At 58.4% G+C, this 14336-nt stretch overlaps 2 protein-coding genes across 4 annotated transcripts; one reads left to right on the forward strand and one right to left on the reverse strand.

The window, feature by feature from the left end:
• The first annotated feature begins 3757 nt into the window (after positions 1-3757).
• On the forward strand, positions 3758-13876 carry OVOL1 (ovo like transcriptional repressor 1). Of its 3 annotated transcripts, none has more exons than XM_003909556.3 (4): positions 3758-4207; positions 10693-10910; positions 11200-11389; positions 11708-13876. In XM_003909556.3, exons 1-4 carry the CDS (start codon positions 4108-4110, stop codon positions 12001-12003), a joined length of 804 nt encoding a protein of 267 aa, XP_003909605.1. In that variant the 5' UTR covers positions 3758-4107; the 3' UTR covers positions 12004-13876. The 3 variants fall into 3 exon arrangements, with proteins under 3 accessions (XP_003909605.1, XP_017803743.1, XP_017803742.1); XM_017948254.3 differs by lacking the exon at positions 3758-4207 and adding an exon at positions 7463-7536; XM_017948253.3 differs by lacking the exon at positions 3758-4207 and having other exon boundaries at positions 10362-10910.
• Positions 5758-8966, reverse strand: LOC103877415. The gene is made up of 2 exons (XM_031653695.1): positions 7435-8966; positions 5758-6144 (listed from the first exon to the last, which is right to left on the reverse strand). Exons 1-2 carry the CDS (start codon positions 8165-8167, stop codon positions 6095-6097), a joined length of 783 nt encoding a protein of 260 aa, XP_031509555.1. The 5' UTR covers positions 8168-8966; the 3' UTR covers positions 5758-6094.
• Positions 13877-14336: the final 460 nt, after the last annotated feature.

Genomic DNA, 14336 nt, shown 5'->3' on the forward strand with positions numbered 1-14336 from the left:
CCTGGCAAAGCGAAGCATGGAGCTGAGCTCAGACTGTCATCAGACTCACCCTCGACAGCAACATGCCAGCCGAGGGCCCAGGTGTGGGCCACTGCCGGATGCTGAGCTGGGAATTCCCCACTCCATGCCCTCTCTCATTTCTCCTCCTCCTGAGTTTCTGTCCTCCCCATGCAGCCCAGTTATGGGCAGCCACTAGACACAAGGCTTGGAAAAGGGAAAGTCAGTTTCCCAAGGGTTCTGAGCCTCAGTTTTCTCATCTGTAAAATCGGGCTACAACAAACACACCCTCGCGGGCCTGGCTGCTGGAGATACAGGAAGGCTTAGGAAAGAACGAGTCGATAGGCAAAGTCATGGAGATAGAGCAGATAGTGGGTGCCAGGCCACGGAGAGGGGAGACACAGTGACAGCTAATGAGTACAGGGTTTTCTTTGGGGCGATGAAAATGTTCTGAGATTTAGTGGTGATGGTAGTACAGCTCTGTGAGGTTACTAAAAACCAGTGAATTGTACATTTTATAAAAGGGTGAATTTGATGGTATATGAATTCTATCTAAATAAAGCGATTTAAAATGGCATTTAAAAAGAGGTCCCACCCCAGACCAGCAGAGGCACAAAAAGTAAAAATAAAAATAATACAAAGGGGTCCCTCAAGTTCAGAACTTGCAGTGGTGGGGAGGAGAACCAACAATAAACAAGGAAGACAAAACAAAATGCCACAGAGTGAAAGTTGTGGCAAAGAAAATAGGATAGTGGGACAGAGGTGGCGGGGGACAAGGATTTAGCTGGGGTGGATGGAGAGGCCCCTCAGAAGAGGGGACATTTGGTTGAAACCTGAATGAAGAAAGGAGTAATTCAGTAGGGAAATGTGTTCCAGGCAGAAGGAGCATCAGGAGGGGGGCCAGATCTGGGAACAGGCCAAGGCTTGTTCAGGGGATGCAGGAGACAGCAGTGTGGCTGGCATACAGGGACCCAGCTGGAAGGGAATTGGGAGGTCAGGGGCGGCCCCAGCACACCAGGCCTCAGCCTCTTATTCCAGCTGCAGTGAAGCCACTGGAGGGTATGAGCCGAGGAGAGGCCTGGCCTGGGTTTTAACAGCACCTCGTGTGGCCCACCTGCCTCTCCAACCTCAGCTCCCCTGCCCTTTCTTCCCCTCACCGCACAGCCAAGTTGCATTTGGGTTCGTGGCACACACACTAGACTCACTCCTGCTTTGCGGCCTTGGCATCAGCTGTTCCTTCTGCTGGTCATTGTCTTCTCTGCTCTGCACAGCTGGCTCCTCCCTCTCATTCAGGCCTCAGCACCCCTACCTGCCACCATCACATTCTCTTGCCAAATGTTTTGTTTGCGTCTTATGCTTATGCTTACTTGTTTCCTTATTTGTTTGCCTTGCTTTGTAGAATCTCAGTGCCTGGCACAGCAGGTTCTCAGAAATTAAGGGATGAATTTAGGGATGAATGAATGCCATGTAGCTGGCACTGTGCTGCTAGATGAACAGAGATATGCTGCTAGATGTGAACAGAGCAGAGGGCACCAGCCTTCATGGCACTCACAGTTCAACTACATGTTTCTCCGCCGTCACATACATCGTCTGTCTCCTGAGCTGCCCAAGAAGACAGCCACACCACACACTGCGGCCTGTGGGTCAAACCTAACCCACAAAGATGTTTTGTTGGACCCATTCCATGTTTTAAATTTTTTTGATTAGCTGGGTGTGGTAGTAAACACCTGTAGTCCCAGCTACTCAGGAGGCTGAGGCAGGAGGATCACTTGAGCCCAGTAATTCAAGATTGCACCACTGTGCTCCAGCCCAGGTGACCTAGTGAGACCCCAACTCTTAAAATTATTTTAAAAATAAAAAAATTGAGCTAACATTTAAAAATTAAGTCAGTTTCACTTACAAATTTGGACTTCTGGTTTCTCTTGGAAAATGGAAAGCTGTGGCCATGTGAGGTTTGTGCACCTGAATGACAGGATTGTGGCTGCCTTTCAGATAGGCACATTCTCTCCAGTTCCCACCCACTCTGTTCTCCCCCTGACCACCAGGGTCAGTTGTCTTTTGTCACTGAATTTGTAGTATTGTCTTCCTGTATCTGTGTGTCTACCAAAAGTTGGACTGTGAAAGGTGAATGGGTCATGGGAATCAAGAAAAGAGGATATTCATTCATTCAACAAACATTTATTGATAACCCACTTTGTGCCAGGCACAGCTGGGGATATACCAGTAGACAACACTGCCTCCCACCTCGGGCCCCATTCCACACCCTGTAACCACACCTTGTGCAGGGAGGGGTTCCCTTGGCCGGCTTCACTTTATTTACCCAGTGTCCTGTCCTTCTGGACACTGGAGCTGCTCCCCTGATGGGGAAGACTGCACCTTGTGTCTAGGGACATCTGTGAAAACTTCACCATAGTATCCACCGAGCACCCACTGTGTACCAGCCCATCAGGGGGTGGCACAACAAAACTGCTCAATCAATACTTGTTGAACGAATGAACTAATTGCACCTCTCTCCTGGACAGAGAGTGGTTTAAGGTTGTTTCTCCTGGATTCACCTCAAAAGATAGGCACATACCAGGTGTTCACTTAATGTCAGTTGAACTCAAAGGTCTGGCTGGGATCAGAGTGGAGGTCACAGCCCTTGGAAAGGCAGGGGAAGAGGCAAACGCGAACGCCCCATCCCTGCCCTTAAGTAGGTCAGCGAGTGAGGGAAGCCCAGCCAACCCCAAAGTGTCACGATGGGATGGGAGCGTGGGCTTCATGGAGGCCTCTGAGGAGCAGGGGCATCCCTCCACATGGGCCTGGGGCCTGAGGAGAGTATGAAGAGTGGCTGGGAGCGCGGGTCCCAGGCTGAACCTCAGCCCAGGGCAGGCCGTGGGTAGGAAGCTCTCCGCGGTGGCCGTAGCAGGTCAAAGGCGGCTGGGCCTTTCCCGGTCTGAGGTCCCCAGCCCTCCGCACTCCACCAGCCTGGCTGCACCTGAAATCCACCCATTTGGGACAAGGAGAGTTTTTGAGGGTGCATAAGTCCCAGTGGCCAAGACGTGGGGGTCTGTCGGGCTCTCGGCGCACTCCGCGCAGTTGAAGCCACTTCCTCCGTGAAGGCTTCAGGGCAGAACGCGGGTTCTCTGCCGGGTACTCGGTCGCGCGGTCCGCGCCTCCCCGCACACCGGCCGGGGACGCTCCTGCGGCCCTGCGTGCCTTTTCGCACGAAGCCGGCGCCCAGCAAACACCCACCGGCTGAGCCACGAGTTGCTCAGCCAGGCCTTTGGGGTCCCACGCCGCCTGGGCCCAGGCCCGGTTCAACAAGTGCGGACCGGGCCGCCCGTTCCCGCCCGGCGGCTTCGCGCCTCCCCAGGAGCCTCGGGCGCGCCGGGTTAGGCCGGCCCCAGTTGGACGAGTTTCGTGTCATCACCCGCGGAGCGTGCCAGCGCCGGTGCAAATAACGTTGCCCCCTCCCTCCCTGCTCCGCTCCCTCCGAAACCCCTGTTTGCAAACGCCGGTACGCCTGGCTGGGAGGTCCCGCTGGAGCCGGGCCCGCTGGGCAGCCAGGGGCAGAGTGCCCGACGCCCGCCCCCCGCCCTGCCCGGCCGCCCCGCCCGGGCCGCGAGGCCACCTCACCCGCAGCGGAATGGAAACCGGTTCGACAGGTAACAAATAGGTGGGTTGTCACCGTTATTTCCCAACGCATGCGCCGTCGCTCCCCAGGCCACTCCAAGCTAATTAGATCAGATCACCGCCCCCACCCCCCCGCCCCAGCCACCAACACACACCGCCGCGAGCCAATAAAGCGTCAACCCGTCCGTCCGGCTCGCACTTTAAGACTTCCCGAGCGGCCGCGGGGACGCCAGTCGAGCCGGGAGACGCTTACCTGCCGCTTCCCGGTGCACCTGGCCTCAAGGGACCTCGTTTGCAGGGAAGACGGCGACACTCTGCGGAGTTGGAACCGGCGCGCGCCGTCCGGGCTCGGACCTTCCCCGGAACGTAGGGGCGCCTTAGCGACTCCTTCCCTGCTGTGCCCCGTTCCCGGCGTTCAGCCCGGCCCCGCAAAGGTGGGACGGTTCCCGGCTTCAGTTACGGAAGCGGCCCGTGTCCAGCGACGAGGGTTCGAAAATGCCCCGCGCGTTCCTGGTGAAGAAGCCGTGCGTCTCCACGTGCAAGAGGAACTGGAGCGAGCTCCCAGACGAGGAGCGCGGCGAGATCTACGTGCCAGGTGAGGCAGCCGCCCTCCGGCCTGGGACGCCCGCCACGGCGTCGAGGCTGCGGGCGGGCGCGGGTAGGTCCGCGGAGCCGGACGGCAGGCGCGGTGTGGGCTCCGGGGCTGATGCGGCCGCGGCCCAGGCTGGGTGGGCCCGCGGCTCCCGACCCGGGGCACAGGGGGCGGGGGCGGGGCCGGCGGAAGAGCGCCGGTGGGGGCGGGGGCTGCATGGTGGAAGCGGAGCCGCTCCCAGGGCCTAGGGGGCGCGGAACCGCTTACCCCCACCCCCTGAACCGCGGCACAGAGGAGGCAGCGGGGTGTGTCACCGCTGAGAGACCCTCGGCTCCGACGTCGTAAATCCAGAAAACCGGGATTTGCATGAGGCGGGAGGAGGGCACTGGAGCGATGCCACTTTGGGGGGCGGGGAGCGAGCTGGAGTTTCGGCCGAGATTTGTGTTAAAAGACTCTGAGCTCCAGCCGCTCGCACAGGTCCTTCCTCCTCCCCGACAACACTGGTGGCCGGGTCGGAGTGAGGGTCGAGCCGGTGGGGGGTGTGGGCCCCCAAATTTTCGTGGGGCTCCGGCTCCTGGTCCCGCGCAGTGCGCCGAGACGGTAGGGCAGGCGCCCGCTGCGCCCCTCTTGCCCTTAAAGCAGAGGTGGGATCGGGTCTCACGTCTGCTAGAAACGCACTTCCTTCACCTTGGCGGAGGACACAATTGCATAGAAAGCAGCTGAAGGGAGCCCACCCCACAGCGGGGGGCCAGGCCCGGGGAAGCTGGTGTACCCAGTTATTTTTGGCAAACGCCTAGACAGCGTCGACTGTGAATGAGTAACCCGAGTTGCTTCTTCCTCCAGCGGCATCTTCCCCTGAACGCCCCAAGAACACTCCTATCCCTTCTGTCCTCCCCAACCCCCAACAAAGTCTTTGGTCTGGAGAAAGCCTGCTTCCTTCCGAACGCCCCCCTCCCCAGGCCGTGGGGGCGGGGCGGGGACGCTCTGAACGCCCAGCCCAGCCCCTCCGAGGGGGGAGGGGGGAGTAATTAACCAACTGACTTTGACCCTTGATCTGCAGACTCCCTGGCACCGCCCCAGGCCTTGTAGGAAAGTGGGGAAATGAGGGCAGCAGTCAGGGGCCCTGTGAGGGCTCTTGCTCAGTTTCCCTCCTGAATCAGCTGTTGAAGACAGTGTGGTGAGGTCTTTGTGGCCTGTGGTGCTGGCAGGATGTTTCACAGCTTAACCTGATCTCAAGGGGACCCCTCTTTCACAGTTCCTTAAAACAAGGGAATGTGCCAGAAGACCCTGATAACCCCATTGGGGAAACTGAGGCAAAAAGGGACGTGAGTGGCCTTCTCACCTGTGGCAGATTAGGGTGTGGGCTCAGGATTCTGTTTATAGCTTCTTGCTTGGCCACCATCCCTGGTGAACTGGCTGGTTCTCTACCTGGGGGTTTGTGGGGGCACGCACAGGGCCGGAGCCCCCTCCCCGCTCGGCCCTCCGCCCTCACCTATGTTTGACTTGCTGCTTAGCTGCTCCTTGCAATCTGATAAACTGAACTTGGACCGTGGTAAAGGTGAGCTGAGCTCTGAGCCAGGCTCAGTGTGCTGTTATTTTTAGTTTTATTTCACATCCCAATCAGTAACAGATCATGTGTTGACTTTTACAAAGAACAAAGAAATTCCGTTTGTTGAAATCATTGACTTCTTTGTGTCCTAGCGATTTTCTCCACCACAGTTCTAGTGGCCACAGTGGAAGTGGCAGGGGAGACTTATGCCCCAGGGGCTGTCCCATCAGGTGCAGGGGAGGGCCTCTGGGTGGTCCGGGCCACCGGCTGCCACCGTCCAGGTGAGGGAGACCTGCCGGCTTCTCTGTAGGCTCCTCCAGATGTGTGACGGGAGTCCAATCTCAAGGATGAAGGGAGAATTTGTCCTCATCTCTCTGGCAAGGAGAGAATCCTGTGGGTCAAGTAAAGGGTAGAAGATAGAGAACTTAATTTTACCTCTGAAAGCCATGTGGCCCACTGAAGAGTTTTCCCACAGTTTTTGGCAACGAGAAAGGGAATGTCCGCAGTCCACGCTCGGGTGCCTCAGATGGCTGGAGAGTGGGGGTGTGTTTTGTGCTGGCCTGTCCCCTGGCTGGGCCATTCCATCACCAGCCAACCATGACCCCAGAGCCAGCTGGGCACGTTTCCGTTCGCCTCACAGATTCCTGGAACGTTGTGACCAGCTAAGCGTTGACCCTATTTCCAGTGGAGGGCCCAGGAACGTGGGAGTGTTTGAGTTCTGACCTTGCTGCCAGGTTCCTCTGAGACCCTCAAAGCCTCCCAGAGACCACCTGGAAGGGGAAGGTTTTACTGGCCAGAGGTGCTGGGCCCCAGCCCGACAGCACTGATTCCAGGGCCCGAGTTTGACAATCACATCAGCCTCTCTCCCCCAGGTAGAGTTCTAGAGCTTCTCACTCCCAGGGCAGAATCTTTCCCCTGGGAAGAGGTGAAGACAGCTCCATGCATGCGCCCTGGAGACTTGAAAGGATTACTGGCTGGGAAGCCACCTTGAGCCACCGCCCCCCCCCCCCCCCACAACTGCCCTCCCCTCGCCTTCCTTTGTTACGTCAATATTGACTTGGAGTGACAGGGAGTAATGCCTGGTTCCTTGAGGATAAACCCAGGCACCTGTACCCAGGGGGTAAATTCTACCTCCTGGACTGACCAGGGAAGGGCTCCAGGAACAGGGTTGAAGCTGGTTCTCCCAACCCCCCAGCAGAGCCCCACCCCCTGCTGAGTGGAAGCTGGAGTCAAGGAGCATCCCAGGGCCTCTTCCAGGCTTCCCAGCCTCCCCTCTGTCACTGGGCTGGCCACGGTCTGCTCTGCCACTAGCCTGGTGGACACTCGAGCTCAGGGAGGCCAGCAGGCTGGGCGGTGGGACACTGGAGCTTCCTTCAAGGAATGCGGCCCAGCCTGGCTCTACCGCTAGGTAGTGTGGGCACTTGGGCAGGTCTCTTTCCAGCTGGTCAGGAAGGCTGAGAGTGAGCTTTGGGGCCCGAGGATGCGTCGGGGGTGAGGATGGGGAGAGCTCTAGCCTCCAATGGGATGGTTACCCTGTAGTAGTTCCTTGGCTGTGTTTGGCAGCGAAGGAGATGTTTGCTGTGCTTGCCAGGGAGTGGGGCTGGGAGAGTGGACAGCCACACAGTGGATAGAGACAGAGGAGCAGGATGGGCCTGGGCAGCCAGCTAGCTGAGACTCCTACCTGTCCGCCGGGATCCTGTCACCCAGGCTGCTAGGTTGTCTGTGCTGAGCTTGGGTGTCCTGAGGCAGAAACCTGGCAGAGGATTTGTCCTGGAAAGAACAGGTGAGGGCAAGTCCTTTGGCCGCAGGGAGGATGGCGAGGGAAGCTGGCCATGGGTGAAGTCGGGGCTCCTTTGTATCATCGGCCATTTCAGCAAGTCCTGGATGGAGTCCCACAGGGACACTGGGCCTGTGCCCGGCTGGTTGGGGCTGCCACAGGAAGCACTGCCCCCACTGTTCTGGGCGGGCACCCTGGCAGGAGGTCCAGGGCACAGTTTTAACTTCTTTGTGGATACCCAGTGAAAAGTGGTTGGGAAAGAGGGAAAATATACTGTCTGAAGGAACTTCTGGAAGTTCACAGTGGGAACAGAAAGAGCAGAGACTGGCCCATGCGTTTCTGGGCTAGCCTGCCTCTGGCTGGTGCTGGGTCCTTTTGGATGATTTGCTAGCTGACCTACAGGGAACAGAGGAGATGGGCACGGGGGCACCAGCCCTTCCTGATAAGGGTGTAAGGCTGCTGAAAACCAGCTGCACTGTGCTGACATGCTGGGCCCCCGTCTCACCTTCAGAACTGGGCTGACCCCCATGTTCCGGGGCAGCACCCATGTGGTCAGCGGGGCCCAGGAGGGGGTCATCCTTGCATCTGCTTCATTTGCTCTCTCCAGAGAGCCAGGGACAGGCCTCATGCCCAACATCTGGGCCAACAGCTTTCCATCCAAGAGATGGAGGACTTACAGAGGCTAAGGCAGGAGACAGGCCTCGATGGGCAACTGCCCTGGACACGGTTCCTCGGTGTCCGTGCCTCTGCTCTGGGTCTGGCCCTAAACATTGTCCAGGTAGAGGCAAGTTGGGCTAGCAGGAGGGGACCCTTAAGCCCCCAGGCAGTAGGAAGAGGGCCAGGCTAGTTTGGCCTTGCCATACTCCACAGCTGTGGGTGGGTGATGAGTGGTCACAGCGCCACCGCCTTGCCGGAAACATCTAATTAGGGACAGAGAGCACCACAAGCAGGGCCCAACCAGTTCTGCTTCCTGCCTACTGCCACTCAGCGACACTCAGTGCCAGGTGGCACGCCAGTGCGCACTCCCTGTGCGTGTGGCCGCAGGAGGGACATGCTCATGGGGGTGGCAGGGAGACAGGTTTGGCAGGGTGGGTGGGATGAGGCAAACATCCCCACCCTGGCGGCGGGTGGCTGCCCGTCCAGCCTCCTCTGCCCCTCACTCAGGGTGGAGGTGGACCAGAGAGCCAAAGCAGGCAGGCCCACTCTCTCTGGCCCCGGTCTCCCAGCACCAGCTCGGCCAGGTTTGTGTGGAACATCAGAGGCGGGCAAAGGACACAGGTCTACCTCCCAAATGCATGGATCTCAGGACCCTGACCATGAGCCTTCCCTCTGGTGGAGCAGGACAGCCCAGAGCAGCCACCGTTGTGGGCTCAGCCCGTCCCTCATCTGCTGTCTCCTGCTGTGGTGCGGCTGGGGGACCTCGCTCACACCATCCAGTACTGACAGGCAGAGGAGGGTAGGGGTTCCTGTTTGTCTCCACCTGGATTGAGAAATGGAAAATGTCATCCAGCTTTGAATTCTCAGCCAAGGTCTCCAATAGCTGGTGAGCCTGCATGAGAAGCTCACCATCGCCCCTGCCCACCCCCAGCCAGACAGCTCCTGTGGCAGGGGAACAAGCCGGGGTAGACAGCCAGACCCCGACACTCAGGCTCAGAGAGAGGTGCAATGCCAGCCCAGAGGCCAGGCCTGGGCCAGGCGCTGGTGAATCAACCCTAGGAATGAGGTGGCCCATTAAAGGCCCCCGGACAGACGGACGCCAGTGCCTGCAGGACGGGTTCTGGGCGGCGGCGGGCGCATTCTTCTCTCTCAGACCTTTGTTGTGTTTTGAGGGGGCGAGGGCTGGGGCCTCTCCCGAAACTTCAGCACTGTCAAACGCACCCTTGCTCCACAACCACATTCCTCTGCTTCCCCCACGTCCCTGTCCTCTGGGAGAAGAGGTGAGGGCAGCAGCCCTCCTGCCTGGGCCCTTGCCCGTTCTCTGCCTCGCTGACTGCGGGGCGGCAGGGTGCACAGGGCCATGCTCCTGCTTCTGCAATCCCACATCAGCCTCCCTCAGAAGCTCACTCATCCTTTAGGTCATAGGCCCCTGGTGATTTTTCCTTCTGAAGCTTGGAGGATGTCCTTAGCTTACGGGTTTCAAGTACTGAGCTCAGGCTCTTTGGAAGAAAAATATTAAGTTGAAAAATTTGCCCCAGCTCTGTTGGCTTTGAGAATTGTCTCTCTGTGTCCCTCAAGAGTGCTCTCTTTCTGGTTGTCTGTAGTCAGCACTGGGCTTAGGGTCTGAAGCCAAGCCTCCCTGGCCCGCTCGGTGTGAGGTGCCTGCTGTGGGGCGTGGCTGCATCCAAGGGCTGCCAGGTATCGGTGCTGCCGCTGCTGAGGGAGCCCAGCCCGACATGCCCCAGCGAGCGGTCCTGCCGAGGGGGAGGGTTGCATAAGCCTGGGCAGGCCGCCGAGACTGTTAGGCTGCATCCACCTGCAGCTCCCTGACCTCCTCCCTGTTCCACCCACCTGGCCTGTTTCCCCGCAGAGCTGGGACCAGCTGGGAGTGGAGAGCCTGGAGCCCTGGGCTACAACAGCAGGGACCCGCCTGCTGGGGTGGGGGTGGGAGGCAGGGCTAGGACCACCCACACCCCCAAGACCAGCAGCCAAATCTGTCGGAGGAGAGGCCTGGAGCGGCCCAGACCACCGGGGACCATTCTGATGCAGCTCCAAGAGCTGTCCCTGGGCAGAAGGTCTCCACTGGCTCATGTTCAAAGCCAGAGTGCAGGAAGGGGGTTCGGCCACAGAGGGCTCCGGCTCCCAGTGCCCTTTGTCCCTGTAGGAGAGTGGATGAGGCCTGGAATTCAGAGGGACTGGCCCAGGTGGGGCAGGCAGACAACTCCAGAGGGATAATTGGCAGGGCAATTCGGTCCTCCCAGTTCCGCTAAGACACAAATTACTCAGCGGGCAGTGGCGCTTGGCTGGCATCACCTGCAATTACCTTAATAGGGCAGGAGGGCGGTACAGCAGTGGTGGTCGGGGCAGCCCCGCTCTGCCACACGTCTGCGATGGGAGGGACGGAGTCTCCAGGTTCCAGCCGTCTCATGGATAGGGAAGCTTCCAGAAACCCCGCTGGATCCTCTCTTCTCTACCAAGCCCCTCACCTGTCTGTTCTCTCCCCAGTCAGCCTGGGCTTCTGCCCACCACAACCCTACCGGGAGCCGGAGCCCTCTGTGGCCGAACCCCCTTCCTGCCCCCTGGCTTTGAACATGAGCCTTCGAGACTCTAGCTACAGTGTGGCCCCTGGGCCCTGTGTGGTGGCCCAGCTGCCCTCTGAAGACATGGGACCCTTGACAGACCCCCAGAGCAGAGACCATGGCTTCCTGCGCACCAAGATGAAGGTAATGCCACTCACGCTGTCTCTGAGGGCCAGGGGCGTGCGTGTAGACCTGCGTCCAGCTCGTAAGACATGGCACAAATGAGATGTAGGCAGAGACTGACCTGGGACCTGGGCCAAGGTTTCTGCAGAGGAGTCCCGATCTCCGGGCAGATGGCACAGAGCTGTGGCCTCTGGGAGGTGGGCACCACCCTCCTCAGGGGCACTGGGGGCTGGCATCCACGTCTTCCCAATCTGCCAGCCTGTGGCCCCAACTTCTGGAGGTCTGTCAGCAATGCTGTCCTCACCCACAGGTGACCCTTGGGGACAGTCCCAGTGGAGACCTGTTCACCTGCCACATCTGCCAGAAGGCCTTCACCTACCAGCGCATGCTGAACCGCCACATGAAGTGTCACAACGACGTCAAGAGGCACCTCTGCACATACTGCGGGAAGGGCTTCAATGACACTTTCGACCTCAAGAGACACGTCCGAACTCACACTGGTAAGCAGAAGCCCATGGCTGGGAGAAGCATGCCAGATCCACCTGGCTGCGGCCGTGCGGGAAAAGCCCAGCACCCCCTGCTCTCCCTCGGTGACGGGCAGCCTGGGAGGGCATCCCGGAGCTCAGGGCCCAAGTCCTCCTGAGCTCATCAGTTAGGAGTTTTGATTTGAGAGTCACTCTGGAAATTGGTGTTGGACAGGCCTCCGTCCATCCCTTGGCCCGAGAGGCAGGGGTCCTGTCCTTTCTGTGTCCAGAAGCAGCTGACAGCCTCCTAAGTCCCTGCCAGGTCTCTGATGCTGGCCCCTGTCCTCCCCGCAGGCGTGCGGCCCTACAAGTGCAGCCTGTGTGACAAGGCCTTCACGCAGCGCTGCTCTCTGGAGTCTCACCTCAAGAAGATCCATGGTGTGCAGCAGAAGTACGCGTACAAGGAGCGGCGGGCCAAGCTGTACGTGTGTGAGGAGTGTGGCTGCACATCTGAGAGCCAGGAGGGCCACGTCCTGCACCTGAAGGAGCACCACCCTGACAGCCCACTGCTGCGCAAGACCTCCAAGAAGGTGGCCGTGGCACTACAGAACACTGTCACTTCCCTGCTGCAGGGCAGCCCCCACCTGTGAGTGGCTCGAGCCCTGGGGGTGCTCCTAGAGGCCCTGAGAGGGTCCAGGGTTGCCTCCCAGCTGCCTGGCCAGCCCACCCTCCTGCGACCTCTCACCCGAACACTAGTGATCAGGACTGGAGCCCCCGTGTCTTGGTCTCCCTTCTGGGCACACGTGCTCACTCAGGCCCAGCAATGACCTCTGCTCATTTTTGCATTTTTGACTTATGGTCTGAGGCTGCTCTGAGCCTGAGAAGATGTGCCTATGTCTGGAGAAGGGATGAGGCCAAGGCTGCCTTCAATTAGAAGCAGCCGCCCACAGAGATAGGCACTGTGTGCCTGGCAGCAGGACTTCCTACCCAGAGGAAATTCGAGCTAGGATCCCACTGCCCCCGCCTCTCAGCACAGGGCAGGGGCTGCAGGTCCCCAGTGGACAGCAGAGTCAAAAGCACTGGCAAAGGGCACCTCTGCAAACAACCGCGGTGGGGGCTGGCAGCGAACCCCCCACCTGGCAGGGCTTCCTCTAATGCTCAGGGTTCTGGAGGGCTCTGTCCTTTCGGCAAGGAGAGGCACACGTGTGCCCAGCCGTGTGTGTGCGTGTGCTTGTGTGTATGCACTGCTCTGTGTGCGCGTGCATGTGTACGCACAGGAAGCCTTTCCACATATCACCTCATTTCTAAGAAATAAACTGCAAGGTGCCAAGAAGGTTTTATTTCCTTATTTTTTTTTTAAAGATGACAAATGTACAGATGTTAATATATTTTTGGTGCCAATGGCGATGTTTTTAAGAGCGGGACGGAGCTGGCTTTTCTCCATTCCCATGCGCTTCTATTTATCCTGGACATTTCAAACCTCCTCTGTGCCTTGGCTCTGGGCAGGGGCTGCCCCAGCCCACCCCCATTCTTTGTACGTGCTGAGACAGTCACTGGAAGATCTTCCTCCAGCGGTGCCCTGGATGGCTGCTCCTGCAAACAGCACGTGGCATCTTCTGCTCTTCCCTCCAGGCTCTGCCCTGCACATCCTGTCAAGGCAAGCCCCAGTGACCTGGAGAGCTGGCCTGATGCTGAGGGTGTGGCCTTCTGGGGCTTTAAGGGGCAGCAGGTGGGACGAATGACGATGTCCATCCACTACCTGAAGCACTAGGACACTCTTGCAGGGCCAGGCTGGAAGGCCGGCCCTTTTCTTGGTTGAGTCAAAAGCCCTAGCACAGTGGCAAAAAATGGGCCAGAATGACGACCAGCACCTCGGAAACTTCCAGCGGGAGGAGAGGATTTGATGGCTACCAAATTGTATCTGTTGCCTTTTTTCTGGCTTTTTCACCTGGCCAGGCTGGCGTTTGGAGTGGCTGTGGGGAGAGCCATCCTGGCTGGCTGGCTGGCTCCCTTGCTGCAGCTGGGAAAGGGATGCTGGGTATAAAGGGGTGTGTGTCTTGTGGGCCAAACGGAAAGACAGGCAGGGGTCAGAGCCAGCCTGCCAGAGGCAAAGGCAAAAGTGGTCCCCAGAACACAGCCAGCGGGGCAGCCCCTTAAAGCCAAACCCCACCCGAAGCAGAACCACTTTGGCCTCCCCTGCCCAAAATGGGTAGTGTCTACACCTCCCTGGGCTCAGGCTCAAGCCCAGCCCTGGGCTGACCTAAGAGGAAAGCGCCTTCCTGGACTGCCCTCTGAAATGTGTATAGATTGATTCTAAAAACTTGTTTCACTTGACTTTAGAGTGTCTGGGGAGCTGCCGTATTCTGAAAGTTACATAGCACACAATAATGTTATCTGGAAGCTCTGTTTTTGTTTACATTTCTGTATCCCTGGGTTGACTGCCAATCCGAGGCCGTCATGAAGCTCTGTGTTGTCTGTTTTATTTTATAACCTTCCTCTCAACTATTAAAATCAGAGATCTAATGTTTTCTGTGTTTTGGATGTTTTTGTCTTATGGGTCCCTTTTTCCCCATGCAGAGAAGTAATCGAAACGACTGACGCATTCTTATCCAAACCTTTCCTCGTTTCGGTCACCGGGGGCGCCCTGGTCAAGACAAGAGCCTGGCCCAGATAGCTTAAGTGACCTGCCCAGGGCCTTGGACAGTCACTGCCTGCTGAGTCCTGGTTCAGCATTCACTGCTCTCGGCAGTGGCAGCAGCGGGGTCCCCTGGGCTCCGTCCATCTGCCTCATACCACCCTGCATCCTGACTGGTGGCCTCTGCCAGGCTGAGACCACCAGGCTTTATGTAGTCACCCAGGGATCCAGTCTTGGCCTACCAGGAACCCCCCCCCAGGGTTAGACCACAGGAGGAGCCACAGTCCCAAAAAGAGGGTGCAAAGCTCACATCACTTGCGGTCAGACACTTAGGGACAGCCACACTCT

The sequence above is a fragment of the Papio anubis genome, chromosome 12 (genome assembly GCF_008728515.1).
Source record: "Papio anubis isolate 15944 chromosome 12, Panubis1.0, whole genome shotgun sequence".
NCBI lineage: Eukaryota > Metazoa > Chordata > Mammalia > Primates > Cercopithecidae > Papio > Papio anubis.